Source organism: Podarcis erhardii (genome assembly GCF_964252035.2).
Source record: "Podarcis erhardii genome assembly, chromosome: 14".
Taxonomy (NCBI): Eukaryota; Metazoa; Chordata; class Lepidosauria; order Squamata; family Lacertidae; genus Podarcis; species Podarcis erhardii.
The window spans coordinates 31081205-31101773 of NC_138503.1; the positions used below are offsets into that span (position 1 = coordinate 31081205).

Here is a 20569-nt window from a genome sequence, read left to right on the forward strand (position 1 = left end):
GAAGGCATGTCTCCTTCTCCTCTGAGAATATGAAAGCCCGTTGCTGATACAAGCAGACGGGTCCCTTGTAAGGGCAGACAGCACAGAAGGGGGAGGGGAGGCGTACATGCAGAGTTTTGCTATGAGCAAAGCTGGAAATTGCCTAAAATAAACCTCCGGCTACACCAAGAGGACCATCAGGATTTCCTTCCACTTCTCCTCTCCCTCTTCTTTTGAGGGACCTTCTGCTCTGATCAGCGCTAGAAGCAGAGCTGAAGAATTCCTGGCTGGCTTTCATCTTTCCAGAGGGGAAGGGACTGTTCCTTCTCCTTCTCCTTCCCCTCAAGCCTCTGCTACAAGGTGAGATCTCTTTGTACTAAGGATGGCCTAACAAGGCCGGCTCTTTTGTTGGGCAAAGTGAGGCAACCGTCTCAAACAGCAGATGCTGGGAGGCGGGATGGCAGAGAGCAACAGCAAAGTGTTAGAGGGTGGGATGGTGCAACCCGTACACTCAGTCGATGATGCAGCCTCATTCCCAGGGTTGAAGCAAGATGCAGACATCAGTATGGTCAGCTCCTCGGCATGAGAATATACAGGAGTTTTTCCAGGAAGCAGGGAAAAGTAAATACTCCAAACCAAGAAGCAAACTTAACTAGCATGGTAAATTATGACTTGGGAGTAGGGCTGCCCCTCTTGTCCTTCTGCAGATGCCCCTGTGCCTGTGCGTAGAATTGGACACCATCTCATCTTTTACCTGGGTCAGCAAAATGCCCTGGGGCCAAGGCAGTGGGCCTTCCCCTCCAATCCATTCCGTTTTCAGGCTATTCCAAACTTTCTATCCATCATGCCCAAGGCTTGCCTCCCTTCGTCCCCATCCTTTCCTTCCCTGTTTTTTTTCAGCTTAGCAGCTGGTCAGAAAGGAACTTATATAGTCAGCTAAAGAAGGTGCCTTGTTTTCCTGGCTGTGTTATTTGCTTCTGATTTTTTTGCTACTGTTGCATTTACAACATCCACTTGTTTCATTGCAAAATGTGGTATTCTAAGGCTGGGAGCATTTGCTCTTGTGCATTTCTTGGGTTGTTCTAGTTGTTGAGGTGTGCAGGGACTCGAATACCAGAACAGAAAAAAATTGGGGGGGGGTGTTGATGGACGGGAAGGGGATTTCCCCCCCCCCATCCAACTTCACCCACTGGTATAGATGGCAAGTGGCAATATTTTTTATTTTTTAAAAAAAATTAAATATTTATCAACCACACTTTCATAGAAAAAAACATAAGGTGGTTGACAACTTAAAAAGAAACCCCCAGTAAAAACTATTTTTAAAATGTCAAATGTGGCAAGGAATCTGTTAAGAACACAAGAAGAGCCTTCTGCATCAGGCCAGTGGCCCATCTAGTGTAGCATCCATCCTAGTCTCATAATGGCCAACCAGATGCCCCAGCAGGAAGTCTATAAACAGGAACGGAGCACAACAGCATTCTCTCTACTTGTGATTCCAAGCAAATGGTTTTCAGTGGCTGAACACAGCCCTCATGGTTGAAGGGAGAGTGCTCTTGTGCTGAGATTCTGATGGCGGGAACACAATGCAAGCCACTGTGAGACCAGGATGCTGGACTTGGTCTGATCCAGCAAACCCTTCTTACTTTTTAAATTGTAGACAGTATCTAAACAATGGAACGAAATTATGCGATGGCTGTGACTTGCACTGCATTCAGGACTGACAAAAGGAAGTGTTTTTCACAATTCATTATTGACTTCTGTGCAAGAAAAAGTGGTGTATTTTGTGTGTGTAAAAGGGTTAGTTTAGGCGTGGATGAAAAGGCTCTCCTCCCCCCTTAGACCTTTAAATGCCAGATGCTGGGGACAAAGCATGGCCATATCCTTCATGTTCTCCCTGTGAACATCCTGTCTGCTTGCTGTTAGAAGATGGACCACTCCAGGAAAACAATCCAGATGTTCCCAGAATCCATCTTGGCTTGTGCACTCCTGCTGCAGCTGAGCGAATCACAGCCCTCAAATTGTGCATCTTTCCCAGGAGATACTCCTCTGTGCTCTGACATGTGTCAAAAAAAAAAACCTGGAACAGAGTTTCCTTGCTCCCCACACTAGTAATTAGCTAACGCAGCACCATGGAGATTCCACAGAGCGTTATTCCCAGAGGGCAGAAACTCTGTCACCCTGCCCTCTCCACTCTTTCTTGCAGGAAGTGTGTGTGTCACTGAACGTTTTCTGTTTCAAGAGGCGCAGGAGGAGTAGCATGAGGTGATGACAATGCCCAGGGAATTCCTGCTCCCTTAAATAGAAATCACAGTTTTTATACGGAGTAGGGACTTGGCCAGATGGCATGCAAAGCAGCGACAGAGGCGAGAAGGGCTTTAAATGGCTGCAGACAGCAACAGATCAGTTACCCAGCATCAAGAAAGTGCTTCACACAGTGCATTGTTAAACTATGGAACTCCCTCCCACAGGAGGCACTGATGGCCAGCAACTTGGATGACTTTAAAAGAGGATTAGTAGAGGAGAGGGCTATTGAAGGCTACTAGTCATGATGGCTGTGCTCTGCCTCCATAGTTGGCAGAAATGCTTCTGAATACCAGTTGTTGGAAACTGCAGGAGGGGAGAGTTGCTCTTGTGCTTGAATTCTGCTTGCAGGAATACAAGCATCTGGTTGGTCACTGTGAGACCAGGATGCTGGACTAGATGGGCCTCCTTTGGTCTGATCCAGCAGACTCTTCTTACTTTATAAATTATAAAGGTAAAGGGACCCCTGACCATTAGGTCCAGTCATGGCGGACTCTGGGGTTGCGGCGCTCATCTCGCTTTATTGGCCGAGGGAACCGGCGTACAGCTTCCGGGTCATGTGACCAGCATGACTAAGCTGCTTCTGGCAAACCAGAACAGCGCACGGAAACGCCATTTACCTTCCTGCCAGAGTGGTACCTATTTATCTACTTGCACTTGGACGTGCTTTCGAACTGCTAGGTTGGCAGGAGCAGGGACCGAGCAATGGGAGCTCACCCCATCGCAGGGATTCGAACCACCGACCTTCTGATCAGCAAGCCCTAGGCTCTGTGGTTTAACCCACAGCACCACCCGCATCCCTTTTAAATTATAGACAGTATCTAAACAATGGAACGAGATGATTTTAAATTATGTGATGGCTGTGGCTTGTATTGCATTCAGGACTGACAAAAATAAGTGTTTTTCACAATGCATTATTGACTTCTGTGCAAGAAAGAGTGGTGTATTTTTTTGTGTAAACTGCAGGAGGGGAGAGTTGCTCTTGTGCTCGGATTCTGCTTGCAGGAAAATAAGCATGTGGTTGGTCACTGTGAGAACAGGATGCTGGACTAGATGAGCCATTGGCCTCATCCAGCAGGCTCTTCTTACATATGGGGAACTGCTGACAAGTAGATCGGCGCTCACCCTTTCAGCCAAGGTGTTATTTGTTTGTAGACACAGAAATGTAAAAGCTCAGAATACTTTGCACATTCCAAGAAAATGTATACCCCTGGCTTGAGGTCCCAGTGCTGTTAGGCCCCTAGATTTTCCATTGTCTGGTCACCTGCTCTTTCCCCATGTAAGGGGGTGTTGTTTCAGGAGAATATCAAAACAGCGTTGCTGGATCGGAGAAACATCCTTTCTTCATGTCAGCCAAATGTCCGAATGGGAAGTAGCCCACATTTAGCAATGAGTGCAACGGCAGCACCCTCACTGCTTGTGATTCCAAATCCCAGTCTCTGAGAGAAATCCATCCTATGATATTAGAGGCAGTACACAGCCATCATAGCAATTAACCATTGAGAATAACCTCCATGGATTTGCCTTTTAAAGCCACCCAAGTAGGTAGCGATCACTGCAACTTCTGGTAGTGAATTTCATAGTTCATAAACTTTTTTTTTTTTTTTGCACTCTGCAGCAGGGGGACTTGCTAAAATTTACCTCTTTTTTATTTGTGACCTGCCCTGGGATCTCTTGATGAAGACTGGTATATTAAATCCATCCATCCATCCATCAAAAAGTTGCCATCATTGACACAGATGAAAATGGGCATGTGAAGACTTATATAGAAATGATCAGCAGTTTTAGGATTTATCTGCTGGTCATTATGATACAATGGCCCAATCAAAGAAAGTAATACCAGAGTCCCATAGAAATTAACAGGGCATAAATTGGGTGCAAATTAGGGCCCGGAGCCCTTGAGGCTACTACCTGTTGCAACTAAGCAGGACTGGGTCCCATCAGTGCCTGGATGGGAGGCTACTGAAGAACCACTTTCACGCTGACTTGGAGTCCATGACAGAAGAAAGGGAGGGTAATAAATGTAATAATATTTGTTCTTTCGATTAGTCCGGTTGCACTGCAGGGTGTTGGGTCCCTTTCAGCCCTACAGTTTTATGATTCCAAGTCCTTCCTTTAGTCTGTCCTGAATCTTCCAGCATTCAGCTTCATTGTTGGACTGTATTGGCTTCTAGTATTATGCGAGGTGTGTGCGGGGAACCTGTTTCTTTCCACTTTTTGCACTTGTTCATAATCTTACCTATCTCTACCTTGTTTGTTTGGCCTCGTTCTTGGTTCCTTTTCTGTTGTCAGCATGGGAACATTGAGTTCACTACTGGAGGGAGGGAGAATGTGCATATTATCAAGTGAAAAAAGAGGGGGAAAGAACTTTCCTTTCATACCCCTTTCAGTTTTTTAAAAAAATCTTCTAGGATCGGCATCGCCAACACTCCCTTGTTATTTTTGTAACCATTTTATCGCTAATCCCCACAAAACCTTTCATGGAAGACTGTGTGGAAGTTTTTGGGTGGGTACAGAGTCAGAATTTTAGAGCTGGAAAAGGGCAACCAAAATGAAAGAGGGGAAGGAGCAGCGCTTTTTTCCTGGGGGGGGGCGGCGCAGGGATACACATACCCCTAAATATTTTGCGAATCTAATTTTGGCCTCATTGAGGGGCAGTATTTCAATATGAGTAGGAAAACGAGAGTACCCCTAAACATTTTTTTAGGGGGGGGGAGCACTGTCAAGGAGTGACTCCCCTATGAGGAAAGATCACAGCATTTGAGATTTTTCAGTTTTCAGGAAAAGGCAAGTAAGAGGCGACAAGATAGAAGATTGTGGATTTATGTCTGGCATGGAGGAAGTGGATAGAGAGTTTTTCTCCCTCTCTCATAACTCTAGAAATCATGGGCTTCCAATGAAGCTGCTTGTTGGAAGATGCAGTGCAAAGAAAACTTCTTCATGCAGGGCATAGTTAAACAAAGGAACTTGCTCCCACAAACGTGGCTGGCTTTAAATGTGGATTGCATGGAGAACAAGGCTATCAATGGCTATTCTCTGCCTCCATAGTTGCAGGCAGCAAGCAATGCTTCTGAACACCAGCTCAGAGAAAAGAGAGTTCTTGTGCTCAGCTCCTGCCTTGCAGGCTTCTCTTTGGGGCATCTGATTGGTCACTGTAAGGACAGGATGCTGGAATACATGGGCTCTTGGCCTGACCCAGCAAACTCTATTTTTTTCCATGTACTTATATGGGGGACAGCAGAGGCCAGCCCTACCAGGAGGTAGATTGAAGAGGCTGCCTCAGGCAGCAGAAATGCTGCTTATGTCAGACAGTCTGCTCTAGGGCCCCCCTACACCAACCAGCTGTGCTCAGGGGCAGTAGAGGATACTACAGTGGTACCTTGGATCTCGAACTTAATCCATCTTGGGAGTCTGTTTGATGCCCAAAATGGTTCAAAAACCAAGGTGTGGCTTCCAATCAGCTGCAGGAGCTTCCTGCACTCAATCGGAAGCCGTGTCGGACGTTCAGCTTCCGAAAAACATTTGCAAACCAGAACACTCACTTCTGGGTTTGCGGCATTCAGGAGCTGATTTGTTCAGGAGCCAAGCCATTCGAGTACCAAGGTACCACTGTAACTGATCACCAGCACTGAAATATTCATTGATTTGGATTTATATCTTGCCCTCCGTCCCGTAGGAGTTTAAGGCAGCAGACACAACAATAAAAAAGCATTTATTGATTCTTTTCCAAAAATGTCTTTTGAGATGTTCAGATGTTCAGCAGCATCCCTGGGGATGATTCCACCATCGCCACACACCCCTCTACGCGTCATTTGATGTGAGTCCCAATGTCATCTGGCCTTAGAAGTAAAGATCCCCTGCAGCACCCCACCCATAATCCCGCTTGCCCTATAATCCATCCATTGCGGGAGAAAATGCTGTCTTTGGCATTTTGTCTGCAGCCCTTTTCTGATGATTGAACCTTCCTGAGCAGCTGCAGGACCTTGTTGGATGGCAGCTGGGCAGGCAGAGGAGCCCATTAGCGATATTACATGGGGCTGCAATTCCCAGCGTGATCTGTCAAGACAGCAGTCCCCAGTTCACCCTAGCTGAATGGCAGCAAAGGGCATTTTGCTCAGAGATGAGGATGCCAAGCAGAGAAGCTGGGAATTGGAGCAGCAGTGTAGTGGCAACTTCAGGAGCATGGGATACCTTTATGATAGTCACAGCCACGTCCCTTCTTAGGTTATACAACTTTCCAGGATTATACAATAATTATAAAGAGGGATGTGTTGCAACTATCAATGCAGGTCTCTTGGTGCTGCCTTTTACCTACTATTTTCCACGCACATATGTGGGCAAATGGTTTAGAGTGTTCCAATATCTTCTTTCAGAGAGATTGAAGTTGTGTTTTCCTTGATGTTGCATTTTATGTAACAGAACTGGCACACCTTTCTCTTGAAACTGAAGCACATTGTGTTGTCAGTGCTCCTAAATACTGTACTCAGCTTTAGAGTATATGGAACAACTCCTTGGACTTCTTCCTGCGCCTTCTCCAGAGAGACCCTAGGAGCCCATCCTCAGTGGCTGACACACCTCCTTTCACTCTGACTGGCTCCAATGGCCAGAAAGGGTGAGAAGACATCTTCTCATTGGCTAAGAAGCTCCCTTTTTGTGGTGATTGGGCAGGATGCTGGAGACAGAGATGCTGCTGCAGAAATAGTAACAGATCTTTGACCTACCCCATGTCCCCAGACCACTGTACCTCTGAATTGGAGGCAATGTCTCTCTACCATGGCTAAACTCTGGAGGGCTGCAGGTTGGCGAAGGCTTTTCTCTATTGCCCAGAGGTTAGGTTGTATCTAATTAAGTTATACTCTAAGAGTAGACCCATTGAAATAAACGGATCCCAGTCATGCCCATTATTTTCAATGAGTCTCCTCTGAGTAGGACTTGAATAGGCAACAACCCTCACTGCCTGTTGTCAACTAGGCATTATTATTATTATTATTATTAATTTGACTTATATAATACCCTTGATTGAAGATCCCAGGCAGTGTACATAAAAATATTTTAAGAAGCATAATAATAAAACATAATACAAAACATAACAATAGGCAGCATAATAATAAAATAATCATAATAACAGCCCCTCCCCCACACCTTTAACAGAATATAGATTATGTATTGGCTGAAGGCCTGGGTAAAGAGGAATGTGTTTGCTTGGCACCTAAAGACATGCAATGATGGCAGCAGGCAAGTCTCTCTGGGGAGAGCATTCCAAACAGTGTAGAAATGGTATAAATAAATATATAACCAGGGCAGCCAAGGTGGTCTTGGTCCCAGAGCCCAGTTCACAAAGCTCCTAGTAAGCTTTGGCACATGCCCACAGTCACCTTGGCATATCCTGTTGCATGCTGGGTAGTTTCAGCACTTGAGAGGTGCCTGGCTTTTTCTTGGGCACTTAACTACAAATCCTTTGGCGATTTGGCCAGAAATGGGGCTTGGAAAAATCACCCTTGGCTCTCAGAATTGGCAATCATAGTTCTGGAAGGCAACCAAAGAGTTGTGCTAGTACAACCTCCTGCAATACAGGAATCACAGCTAAATCAACATACTTTGTTTTGAGACTCCAGATAGATAGACAGTTTGGTATGTATTATGCTCCTGAGATCTTCTATCCCCATGCCTATTCCTAGGTGCTTCTGACCCCCTTTGGCTCTCTGGTAGGGCAGGGCTGCTTCAATGAGACCCAACTGTCTCTGCCGGTTGAGAACGCCTGTCCCTAGGCAAGCACTGCTGTCCCTCTAGTTCTTCCCGTTGGACCAGCTGGGATTGAGCAGGTAAGCCCAGCTACTGAAGCAACAGTTGTACTGTTTTGCTTAGGTATTATGACACACATAAAGCCTGGGGTTCCTTCAGGTGAGACAGTCCCTTGAGGACTGTGTGATTTGTAAAAAGGGAGTCCCAATTTCAACACCCCAGGGGCATCTCCCATTAACAAGGCCCTCTTTGACTAAGGTTCCCATAGAGTGGCTGCCAGTTAGGTTATACTGCATTAGATGGCCTCATAATTACTTTATTATTTGTTTATAAGATTGATTTAGCGGTTCCTTTTATACAATACAGAGTCTCAAAGATGCTCAATGAAATAAAAGTACAACACATAAAAGCAATTCAAAGCTATAGTTAAGTAATATAGTGAAGGTGTGAGCCATCGCCAATACTTTGTCTGGAAATTTCTATTAATTGTAAATGAAAAGCAATGTGTCCTATCAGTATTGTAACTCAAGGCCAAGAAGCCACATTGGGAGGTATATAAATCTAGCCAAATTTCAGGGAAATGACTAGTCGGAAAATAGAAAGCTACCTTTTACTGAGTCCGACCATTGGTCTATCTAGGTCAGTATTGTTTACACTGACTGGCAGCAATGGCTGTCCAGGGATTTAGGCAGGGGACATCCAGAGATGCCACTGGGGATTGAACCTGTGACCTTCTGCAAGCAAAGCAGATGCTGCCTACCTCTGGGGATATCCTTTGACCTGAGAGCCATTTCAAAAGTCTGCTCTGAATCAAGATCTGTCAGGCTGTTTCTGCTGACCCAAAAAAGGGCAATCCCTGTATGAAGAAAGCTCAGAACGGGCCTGCCCTAATCCTAGGAAGCAGCAGAAGTCAGAAGAATTTGAATAGTAGTAGTATTTATTTATGAATAACAGAAGAAACAAAAACTCATAGCAGCTAGGACTTGCTATATAGGCCAAACTAAGGCCATGTTCACATGATACATTTAAAGCACTATGATACCACTTTAAACAGTTATGGCTTCTTCCCCCAAATAATTCTGGGAGCTGTAGCTTGTTATGGGTGCTAAGACTTGTTAGGAGACCCCTTGTCCAGTCACAGAACTACACCCTGGGAATTGTAGCCCTGGGAGGGGAACGGGGTCTCTTTGCCCCTCTAAGCATCCTTGACAAACTATAGCTCCCAGAATTCTTTGAGGGAAGCCATGGCTGTTTGAAGCGGTATCAAAGTGCTTCAAATATATGGTCTTGATGTGACCTACGTTTCTTATTATTTTCCCAAACGGCTGTAGAGGGAATCTCACACTCCCAGGGAGGGCAAGTTTCTTTTACAGCCTGGGCCGGCAGGGCACTAATGCCAGCCCAATCTCTCCTTCTCTGGTTAGATCAGGTAAAATATGTTTTATTTATTTATTCCATTTACACACTATCTTTTCCCTAAGGAACTCAAGGTGGTACCGTATTTTTCGCTCTATAAGACGCACCAGACCACAAGACGCACCTAGTTTTTGGAGGAGGAAAACAAGAAAAAAATATTCTGAATCTCAGAAGCCAGAACAGCAAGAGGGATCGCTGCGCAGTGAAAGCAGCAATCCCTCTTGCTGTTCTGGCTTCTGGGATAGCTGCACAGCCTACATTCGCTCCATAAGACGCACACACATTTCCCCTTACTTTTTAGGAGGGAAAAAGTGAGTCTTATAGAGCAAAAAATACGGTATATACATGGCTCTCCCCCTCTCCCCATTTGATCTACACCACAACCTTGTGAGGCAGTAACTGGCCCAAGGTTATGAGAGTGAGGATTACGAAGCCTTGTCTCCTAGGTCCAGCGCTGTAACTGTTATACCACACTGGCTAACCATGCTACTAACCATGGCAGCCACATGCAACCATTTGAGGGAACTCCCCTCCCCAAAATTAATCACCCTATCATTTGTTGCCGTGGTGAATTATCTGTGCCAAACCCAAACAGAAACAGTAAGTTGGCTCTCAGGGAGATATAACCGATACGCTTGCAATTAATTAGTCGGTAAAGGGTGTGGCAATTTCTCCTTGCAGATAATTCCCGAGGAGCACGCTCAGTGTGTAGAACGTTCTAGAAGTTCAGTTTGGCCTAGGATTACGGCAGGTTTGGGGTTGTGGAGGGGCTGTGGGCATATCTCCCCGCACTGTGGCATCTCATGAAAGTGGGTGTAGTGGAGCCTTAAAATCCAGACTGCTGCTGGCCCGACTGGGTTGTGTTGAGCAGAGCTGTGACATGCCCCTTCGTGGCTCCTGTTCCTCCCTAGCAGGGATGGCGCTCCACCGGACCCAGAAGCTGAACCTCTTGCGGCTGTTAGTGCTTCTCACTGTGGTGCTGGCGGCCATCAAGTATTTCTTCCGGGACAGGTGAGTATCTTTCGGACAGGCATTGCTGTCTTGCAAGACATTGCTTGTCTTGCCTGCGGCCCTCCCTAGATGTTGCCGGACCCCAAACTTCCATCATCTCTGACTATTGGGCCTACTGGCTACTGGGAGCTGGAGTCGGCCAACATACCAGGGATGGCCACAGGGTCCCCCATCCCTGTTGGTCGTCCGGGGTCCTATAAATGGGGCTGGCTCAAAGCTCTTTTGCAGCCATGGGTGGAAATCAGTGTTTGCCTATTGCTCTGGGGCTGTTTCAAGATTGTGGGGTACAGCTGCCTTCTTCAACCCAGCCCCCTCGAGATGTTCAGGACTATAATTCCCATTGGCCAGCACAGTTGCAGGATTTCTTTATTTGTTTAAATACTTATATGGTGCTGGGGCTTTGTTTATTTTAAAATATTTATAGGCTGCACTTTCCTAAGAATACAGAGAGCTGGTATAAAACATATGAGATTGCAGTAACTTTGATTAAGACAAGAATTAAAGCATCAGAAAGAGCATAATTAAAAACTCCCATAAAAGATGTAGTTCAAAACGGCCGTGCTGGCTGGGACCCATGGGAGTTGTAGTTCAAAATGGCTGTTTGTCAGGAGCCGGAGTCAGCAATAAAACACCCAGTGCCAGAAAAGTTAACTCTTTGTTTGAAGAAACCAAAACAGCTCAGGCCTAGTGATCCAAGCAACTCTTCCCAGTAGGTCTTGCCCCAGTGAGGCAGTTGCAAGGACTGAAAGGTCCCTGCTTTCCCACTGCTCTCTAAGACTCCTTCCCTAAGTCCTTCCCAAGCAACCTGTTGGGAGGGGAACTGGCCACAACAGGAGGGGGAGGACCCCATGGCTTCTTCAGCAGCCTAGCTCATCTCTGGCCCCTGACTCTGCTCCAGCTTCCTCTCCTGCCGCTGAGTCTAGACTACCCTCTTCCCCAGCCTCTCCCTGCTCCCTAAACCCTGTTGCCTCTTCAGCTTCTAACGGCTCCTTCCCCCAGTCTGTTCCTTCTTCTGCCTCGAACCACTTATCATCGCCATCCCACCACCAACCCCCTAGCTCTGAACCTTCTTCCCCTGAGGGTTCCCCCAGATGGTGCCTCCCACCATTTCTCTGCACCTAGCCAGTCCATGACACCATGCTCGTTGGGGCTGATGGGAGTTGTAGTCCAAAACCTGTGGAGGTCCCAAGATTGGGGAAGGGTCTGCTCTTGACATTATGGGGAGGAGGGAACTCAGTTCCACATTTGCCAGCAGCTGCACCTTAACCATGTTGGTGGTCTTCTACTCTCTTCCATGCGTGCAGCTTCTCCCTGAATCAGTACAAGGGATCCAGCCAGGAGAGCAGCTTTTGGGGCAAGGCCGGTGACCTCAAGCACTCTGCAGAGCCTCAGGGCCAGTCCTTGGGTATCCCAGATGTCAAGGTCGTGGCAGCCGCCGCCCCTGCGAGGCAGGACGCCAAGAAAAAGGCCCTTCAGGATTTCAGCTTGATGCAGTTGCGGCTGGTCCATCTGGACCTCAAGGGAGCAGCTCCAAAAGTCTCCTACCTGGAGCAGGTGAGGAGGCCCACCTTGAGCAGGGCTTGTACACCAGGTGAATCCTGGTGCTGGAGAAATTATTATAGAGAGTGAAAACTGAAATGTGTGTAAAGAGGTCTGAGCAAGTGATGGTTGGAATGTGAAGGTTGTGTTTGCAAGCGACCCATGAGAAAAGGGCAAGATGACAGGTACGCAGGAAGCATTGCTCTAACTAGTAGAAGGAAGTATTGTGATATAGGGACACAATTGCCCTTTTGTTTCCCTTTCCTTCTAAGTGCTTGTGTTGTTTTCATATCTAGTGTGCCACTCTGCACTATTTGCTGTTTGTGTTGTACCAGCTTTGCAACACCTAAATAAATGTCCTGTTTTGCTGACTTCTGTAATCTGGGTTTGATTGGCCACCCAGGTGGAACCCAGAGGGTATTGTACTCCAATATTTCCCCAACACTGGAAGAGGGGAGGGGGAGGGAGAGAGGGGGATAAAGTTGCCAAATACTTTACTGTCACTGTGCTTGATGCCACATCTTGAGCAGCAGACATTAACAGGTGATGAGGTTTCCTCTAGTGCTTGAACACAAACTGCTTCCTCTGGAAGGCTTTTAAGTGAACTCCCCCACCCCTCTTTCCAGAGAAAGCAATTTAAATACTGTACAAACCACTTTCTCTGCAGAGCGGAGAATGCTGAAGGTGTGGTCCCACTATGAACCACCTGATTGGTACTGAAAAGACGTCTTCACAGGAGGTTGCTGTAATTTACTGGCCAGAAGTTATACCAACTATGTTTTAACTTGGACAGGTGTCAGTCATCCGACGTCATTATCATCTCTGGCAATTGACATGGGGGTGGTCCCTCCCACCTGTCAAATGTGGACTGCTGGGAGATTAGGAACTGGCCCATGGCCTGATCCAGTTAGCACCTGTCAAAACTAGAACCTGGGAGACCAGAGATCAAATCCCCACTCAGTCATGACCTTGGGCTAGTCACTGCCTCTCAACCTAACCTACCTCATTGGAGGGGTGTGTGTGTTTCACCATTATTTTATTTTGTATACATTGTCCTTAACGGAACTGTGCGCTTTAGCTGCATTATCTCACATGGAAAGATTTTTAACCAGGCACTTATAAATCTTCTAATCAAACCAGTAAACCAGTGAGTGACAGCTGGAGCTGCTGAAAGTCACGCTGGCTGTGGCTGATGGAACTTTTAGCTCAGAACATTTGGAGGGCACCAAGTTGGGGGAAACCGCCTTGGATGGTTGCACTGCTAAGCTTAGCAATGGTTCCCATGAACCAGGATTGGGCAGCTGTGACTACAGCTACAACTCCCATAATCCCTGAGCACTAGCCTTGCTGGTTGATGGGAGTGGCAGCCCAATAAGATCTGGAGCTTCCCTGCTTCTGATTTAAGAGAGACCTATTAGTGGATTGAAGCCCAGATGGGACATCCTTTGTTTCTCTCCTTCTGCCTCCTCTCTGGAGCCAATTCTAAGAACAGAAGAAGAGCCTTGGAACTGGATCCTGCCAAAGGGGACCTATCTAATCCCACATCCTGTTCTCACAGGGGACAACCAGATGCCCCCAAGGGAAGCCCACAAAGCAGGATCTGAGAGCAATAGTGTTCCCCCATTCTTGTTCACCACTCTAGGGTTCCATTTAGGAATCATAAGAAACTAAGAAAAGCCCCGAGTCTGCATCAGTCCCAAAGGGGGGAGGGCATCTAATCATGTTCTCACAGTGGCTGGCCAGATGCCCCAAAGGGAAGAAACCCAGATGAGTCAAACAGCTCTCTCCCCTTCTGTGATTCCCAACAAGTGTCATTCCAAAGCACAATGCCTCCGACAGTGGAGGAGAGAATATATCCATCAGGGTTAGTAGCCAATGATCGCCTTCTCCAGGTTCCTTTTAATGCCATTTGAGGTGGTGGCCCTCAGTGCCAGTTCTGCCAGTTAAGAGTGTGCTTTGCCACATTGCAGTTGTACCCGTATGGCAGCTAGATGGTACATCTCACATGTTCTTCCCTTCAGATCTTCCCGCTTTTCTCCAAGCTGGGTGCCAACGGCATCCTGATCGAATACGAAGACATGTTTCCTTTCAAGGGAGACCTCGAGATCCTCAAGTCTCCGTACGCTTACAGGTAAGAGGTCTGCCTCAGTCGCTACTGGCCTGCTGTGCATGTTTGGTTGGTGCCATATAGTTGTGAGGGCATCCAGGCCAAGACCTGACCCTGTGCACCAGAGAGGTGGCGCTCCTTGGATTTGGGGCTCTATCCCATTTCATTGCCTTATGGAAGGACCGGCTCCGTGTGGTTTGACTTATTGGAAGTGGCCTCCCTTTCTGCTCCTACCGGCCAGCTCAACAAGGTCTCTGGGATGCTGGCAGCTTGTGGCTGACCGGTGCTCTTGTCTCCTGACAGCGAAGAAGATATTGAGAAAATCCAGGAGCTGGCAGTGCTCAACAAACTGGAGCTGATCCCTTTAGTGCAGACATTTGGCCACGTAGAGGTAGGAGAACCCCCTTCTTCATTCCAGCACTGCTGGCCTTTGGTTGCCTTTCTGGTAGATCTATGACCTGGTCTCTCCCCTTCCCCCACCCTGCCTTTGGTGTCCATGCATATCATGCTCGCAGGGGCTAATGGAAGCTGTAGTCCAAAAACAAGGCTGTACTAGCTGGGAATCATGGCAGTTGTAGTCAAAAGCATGCCTATCCTGGCTAGAGCTGATGGATGCTGTAGTCCAGGTTTTCCCAAACTTGGGTTTCTAGCAGTTTTCGGACTACAATTCCCATCATCCCTGACCACTAGGGATAATGGGAGTTGTAGTCCAACAACAGCTTGGGAAACCCTGAGCTAGAAGGCAGACTATTGACAGCTGCTTTTCACCTGTGAGTTTTGTAACCTTAATGGCTGTGTTGTTTTAAAATCGTACTCCCCCCACCCCATATTTTCTGCTGCTGCTGCTGCTGCTGCTGCTGCCTCCCGTCCCCTCCAATAGAGTCTTGATCTAGTCTTGCTCAGGGAGGGCTAGTCTTTCCTTGGCTTGCCTGCAAGGAAGAAGGGTGTAACTGTTCAGAGTGATGCAGCCTTCATATCTGGTTAGGCCAGTTCTTGCCCAAGGAGCTGGACTCCAGTTGTGCCGCTGAGCAAACAATGACTACTTGTTCTGATTTGTTAAAGGAGCGGGAACTGGTTCCCTTGACCTGGGCAAACCAGCAGGGTGGGGAGGATTCTGCACGGAGCAGATTCTTTAATAGCAGTCGGATAAACAAATTAAAGATGTGAAGGGGTGTTTTCTTTTTGCATGGAGAGAAAATTATGGAGGCAGCTAGGACTGCTGAATCTCTGAGAATCAGGTTGTTTTTGCAGGGATGCACAGAATTGCAGAGAAGGAAGGGATCCCAAGTGTCATCTAGTCCAGCCTTCTGCAATGGAAGAATCACAGCTAAATTGGCTGCAGGAAGGGCCATAGGAAAGTGGGAGAATAGCTGCCCAGCATGCAGAAAGTCCCAGGTTCAAACCCCAGAAAGTCTGTGTGTGGGGCTGGGAATGTCCTCTGCCTGAAACTCTGGTGGGTTGCTGCCAGATGGTGTAGGCAATTCTGAGTTTGATGGACCAAGAGGTCAGACTCAGTATAAGACAGCTTCCCTTGTTCCTAGATCGGACTTGTCCCACTTGCTAACCCAGTGTTACAGTTGCCCCCAGGAGAACAGCTGCAATACGTTTCCTGAACACAGAAGCTGCATTTAGTATTTTCTATTTGCTGGACTGCCATGAAGGACTTCCTGTTAGTATATTTTTGAGAGTTGGCGAGTTAAATGGTTCAGTGTGGACTAGTCACTTGCGAAGATGCAATAGATGGTCTATGCCAGTGGTTCTGAAAAGGGGTGGTTGGATTACTTAGGGAGGGCACTAAGAGGCATGGGGCAGCAGGGTGGGGGTGTTTGTGGGCCTCTCCAAGTGCATTGATCTCTTACTTACAATTGCCCAGGCTAGAACCTAGAGCAAAACACCTTCCCTGCTTGGTATTTAAAGTTATATTGCTCTTATTGCTTTCAAAGTGTTTACTATTCTGAGTTGTCACAAGTCACAGGACAGCCAAGTATTGGGAATAGCTATTGATTTTCTTATAAATTAGTTACCATACATATCTGTGGTAGGTGAACGTTTGAGCATGCTTAATAAGTAGTTATATATTAACATTTTATGCTATGCATTTCCTTATGTTTTCGTTAGGAAGAAGATATAAAAAAAATTTGGGTGCAATGCCTGGTATCACTGGATCGAGTTAATCAGTTTTGTTGAATTAAACAAAGTAGTTTTAATTGGATTTTGAAGCAATGTGCAATTAATTGCTACTGTTTTGAATTTTATCTTATTAGATTTTATTATTGCTTTTGATGCTGTACCCTGCCCTGGGACATTAGGGCAAAGGGTGGGTAATTAATTTAACAACAACAACAACAACAACAACAACAACAACAACAACAAATAAATAAATAAGCCATTTTCCTTAGTGGGTCATGCAATCCATTGGTCAGAGACAATGCTTTTTATAGAGTAGGGGGCACTGGGGATGAGTTTACAGAACCATGGGGGCTGTGGCCCAAAAAAGTTTGGGCACCCCAGTCTGTGCTGTCCCCCTAGGTCTTCCCCTTTCCCCATTCATGCCCCAGATTCCTCTCCTCCTTTCTCCTGCAGTTCATCCTGAAGCATGACAAATACCGCCACCTCCGGGAGGTAGAGCGCTTCCCCAACAGCTTCAACCCCCACGTCCAGGAAACAATGGCCGTCGTGAAGTCTGTGCTGACCCAAGTCCTGAGCAAGCACCCACAGGCCAACTGGGTGCATATTGGGGCAGATGAGGTAAAGGAGCTGGATGAAGTGGGGTGGGGGGAGGTTAAATAAGGTGGACAAGGTCTGTTCCTCAATGGTAGAGCCCCATCCTGTATGATAAGTACCTAGCTAACTGAAGTCATTCACAAAACAGTTGTTGATAGCACAGACATCCTGGCATTGGCACCAGAGTCCTTGAGCTCTGCTCAAGCCTCTCTCTTGACTTTGAACAAAAGGCAGAATTCATATCTGTTGCTCCGCCTGTTTTGACTCTGGCCCTGCCCTCCACTGGCATGTGGCCCTCAGATGGCTATCCAGAAAGGAATCCACATGGGTTCAAATATAGCCTCCCGACCACTGCTTTAGGAGCAGAGAATGTTGGTGTTCTCCCTGGTGGCACCAGGCTGGAACGGACTACCTGGGCAGATGGAGGCCTCTCCTTCATTGGAGGTTTTTAAACAGAGCTTGGATGGACATCTGTCAGGGATTCTTTAGCAGCAATTCCAGAACAGCAGGGGGTTGGACTAGATGACCCCTGGGGTCCCTTCCGACTCTTATGATTCTATGATTGCTCCCAGCAAATGGCCCCCTTCCTTGCTAATGTGCCAGGCAGGCTCTTGAGTTTTGATCCTGCCAGGGTCCTCCTGGTACCAGCCTTGGCCCTGACGTTCGCACCTGGCTCCTCCTGCACCTTCCGTTACCACCTGCTCTCCTTTCTCCTTCTGTCCCTCCAGGTCTTCCATCTAGGGGAAGGGATGGACTCCAAGAATTGGATGAGTCGCAATGCTGGCAACATGGGCAAGATGTACCTGAACCACATCCGGGAGGTGGTCAGCTTCATCACTGGCCAGTGGGGTCTGCACACCCTTCTCTGGGATGATATGCTGCGGAAGGTTGACATGGCAGCCATTCAAGGTCTGTGATGCTTTCAGACTCTTGTCTGGTTACTGCAGACTTTGCCACCCTGGGCTTCTTTGGGAAGAGGAGCAGGATTTTATTTTATTTTAGTTCTAAAAACTTCATTGCGTGACAGCACAGCAACGAACCAAGTGGTGACTTGCCATTATAGACCCATAATGGATGCTTAGATATTACCTTGGAACAGAAAAATCTTCTATTTAAAACCTACAACTGGATACACAATTTTTTTGGGGGGGGGGTGGTTGTTTCTCTAGCAGCGATCAGCTGAGTTGCCTTTATTTCATTTGTTTATTAGCCCAGTTCTAAGTTGTTAATAAAACTTGGGTTATTAAACCATGGCTTAACACCACATATGAATCCTACCCAGCAGCTTAACTATGGTTTGTTTACTGCCAATAAACCTTAGTTTCTTGATGGACACAAACCTTGGTTTGTTTGAACTGTGGTTTGGCATTATGTGTGAACCATCTAGGCCTTTCTGGACTACAGCTCCCATCAGCCCCAGCCAACATGACTACTGGTCAAGGCTTATGGGAGTTTTGAGTCCTTCAACATTCCTGCAGTAGAAGTCTGGGCACAAGCTTAGGAAATTAGGGCTGTGGGTCTGAGGACAGCAGTGAAGAGCAGCAGGATAGAGGGGAGAGAAGGGAGACAGGAAGAGAGAGTGGGCAGAGAGGAGATGTACACGTGTCCTGGGGCCACAAAGCTGTGGAAGAAGGAAGTTCATAAGCTGATGTGAAAGAGCCAGCCAAATCTTTGGCTGCAAGGCTCTAGTCCTTAATGTCTTGTTGCTGAGGTTGTTGAATCTAGAGTGGGAACAGCAGTACCTCCTCTCCACCTTCTCATTTTGTTTGTCGATTTAAATCTTTTCAGACTCTGGCATTGCCAAACACGCTTCTCCTGTATTGTGGTTTTACGCCCCGGACTTTGATACGCAGCAAATAGGTTTGTGGGGGTTATTTGTTCATTTTTATTAAACAATCTATATCTTGCCTTTTTTTCATGGCAGCTTACAAATAGAACATCAAAATACAAGAGGGAAAGCAACAAAAGAAACTGGCGAAATTGGCAGATAAATTTAGAATTAAAAGGGGGGGGGTAAAGAAACCAGGTGTTAGACGAACCTTCCCAGGAAGAGAATTTCACAGCCAGGGAGCCACCATCAAAAAGGCCCTCTCCCTGCTATAACCTATCTCACTTCAGATAGTTGGGGGCTGGTCTTGGAGGAGGTGATCCCTTCAGTTATGGAAAGATTGTCAGGGAATAAAGGAGTGGGGACACCAGGATGTTTTTGTAGAACATGTACAATTCTTATACATATATATCACATATGAGAGTCAGCGTGGTGTAGCGGTTAGAGTGTTGGACAAGGACCTGGGAGACCAGGGTTCAAATCTCCACATTGCCATGAAGCTCCCTGGGTGACCTTGGACCGGTCACTAACTTGCTTCACACGATTGTAAAATGGGGAAGTCTGTATGCCACCGTGAGCTCCCAGGAGGAAAAGTGGAATATAAATGTAATGAATAAACATACAAACACCCTCCCCCCCAAAAATAAAAGCCATGGCAGCATGCTAGCAATAGAACAAAATCAGCACCCTCAATCAATAGCCCAGCTGGTAGAGCATGAGACTCTTATTCTCAGGCTCTGATTCAAACCCTACATTGGGCAAAGAATTCCTGCATTGCAGGCATTTGGAATAGATGACCCTCATGATCCCTTCTGACTCTACAATTCTATGATTTTGTGATCAAGGCTGGGGTGGAGGGAGGTAAGTCTATCCCTGGCACTGAAAGATGGCACAGCAGACATAATCCATCAATGTCCTCTGTGCATCCAGGGCGATCCTTCCTCATCTGTCTTCTCCCCTGTCTCCTAGGAAAATACATTGCCAAGTATGCAGAGTGTGGCTTCAAGACCATCTGGTTCGCCAGCGCCTTCAAGGGCACAACGGGCCCCGCCCAGGCTTGGACACCTTTAAACAACCACCTGCAGAATCACCTGAGGTGGCTGAAGGTCATCCAGTCCATGTCGAAGACGCCCTCCATCCGGTTCCAGGGCATCGTCCTCACCGGGTGGCAAAGGCAAGTCCAGAGAGGGAGCTCTGCCATGGTGTGGGAGGGACCTCAGGCCCTCCAGGCATCTGTGTCTGGCCCTCTTGACTCTCCCTGGGCCACACCCTGTCTGTAGGACACAGCCTCTCTCTCACCTGTCTTCCTCCACTGACCCTCCTTGAGTGCTTTTGCTTTGCTGGAATACATCCTTGAACCCTGATAGGTCAACATTCGCAGCACACATTTAAAGCTCTGTTGGTAGAGCATGAGACTCTTAATCTCAGGGTTGTTGGTTTGAGCCCCACGTTGGGCAAAATATTCCTGCATTGCAGGGGGTTGGACTAGATGACCCTTGTGGTCCCTTCCAGTTATTCAGTTCTGCGATTCTATGATTTTATGATATAACTTCAAACAGCCATGGCTTCCCCCAAAGGATTCTGGGAGCTGTAGTTTGTTAAGGGTGCTGAAAGTTGATGGGAGACCCCTCTAATTCCCCTCGCAGAACTACAATTCCAAGTGGTTTAACAATCACCCCCCCTTCACTAATAACTCTAATCCCCCACATCCAAGGCCTATGTATTGCTATTTAGTGGGGAAGGGAAGGCACCGTGTTCATGTTCAGAGGCAAGTTGTTTATTCCAACAGAGAGCTGCTTCATACTGAGCCAGACCTTCAGGGTTTCTCTTCCAGCCCTACTGGGAGTTTCCAGGTGTTGAATCTAGCACCTTCTTATAGAATGGCTTTCTCAGAGAATCATAGAGCTGGAAGGGACTCTGAG

The 20569-nt window shown here is 47.1% G+C and overlaps 1 protein-coding gene across 7 annotated transcripts in view; it reads left to right on the top strand.

The window, feature by feature from the left end:
* The window catches only part of LOC309329658 (hexosaminidase D-like), a 40839-nt gene that overhangs the window by 7786 nt on the left and 12484 nt on the right, over positions 1-20569 (top strand). For 2 of the 7 annotated variants that reach the window (XM_081840651.1, XM_081840653.1), the window contains exons 2-10: positions 7959-8102; positions 10350-10449; positions 11754-12003; positions 14010-14119; positions 14399-14486; positions 16679-16843; positions 17548-17728; positions 18608-18679; positions 19617-19821. In XM_081840651.1, the coding sequence (XP_081696777.1) occupies positions 10355-10449; positions 11754-12003; positions 14010-14119; positions 14399-14486; positions 16679-16843; positions 17548-17728; positions 18608-18679; positions 19617-19821 (1166 nt within the window). In that variant the 5' untranslated portion in view covers positions 7959-8102; positions 10350-10354. Of the gene's footprint in view, positions 1-7958; positions 8103-9868; positions 10450-11753; positions 12004-14009; positions 14120-14398; positions 14487-16678; positions 16844-17547; positions 17729-18607; positions 18680-19616; positions 19822-20569 lie in introns of those variants that run through there. The other 5 variants (XM_081840649.1, XM_081840650.1, XM_081840652.1 and 2 more) reach the window with 4 other exon arrangements.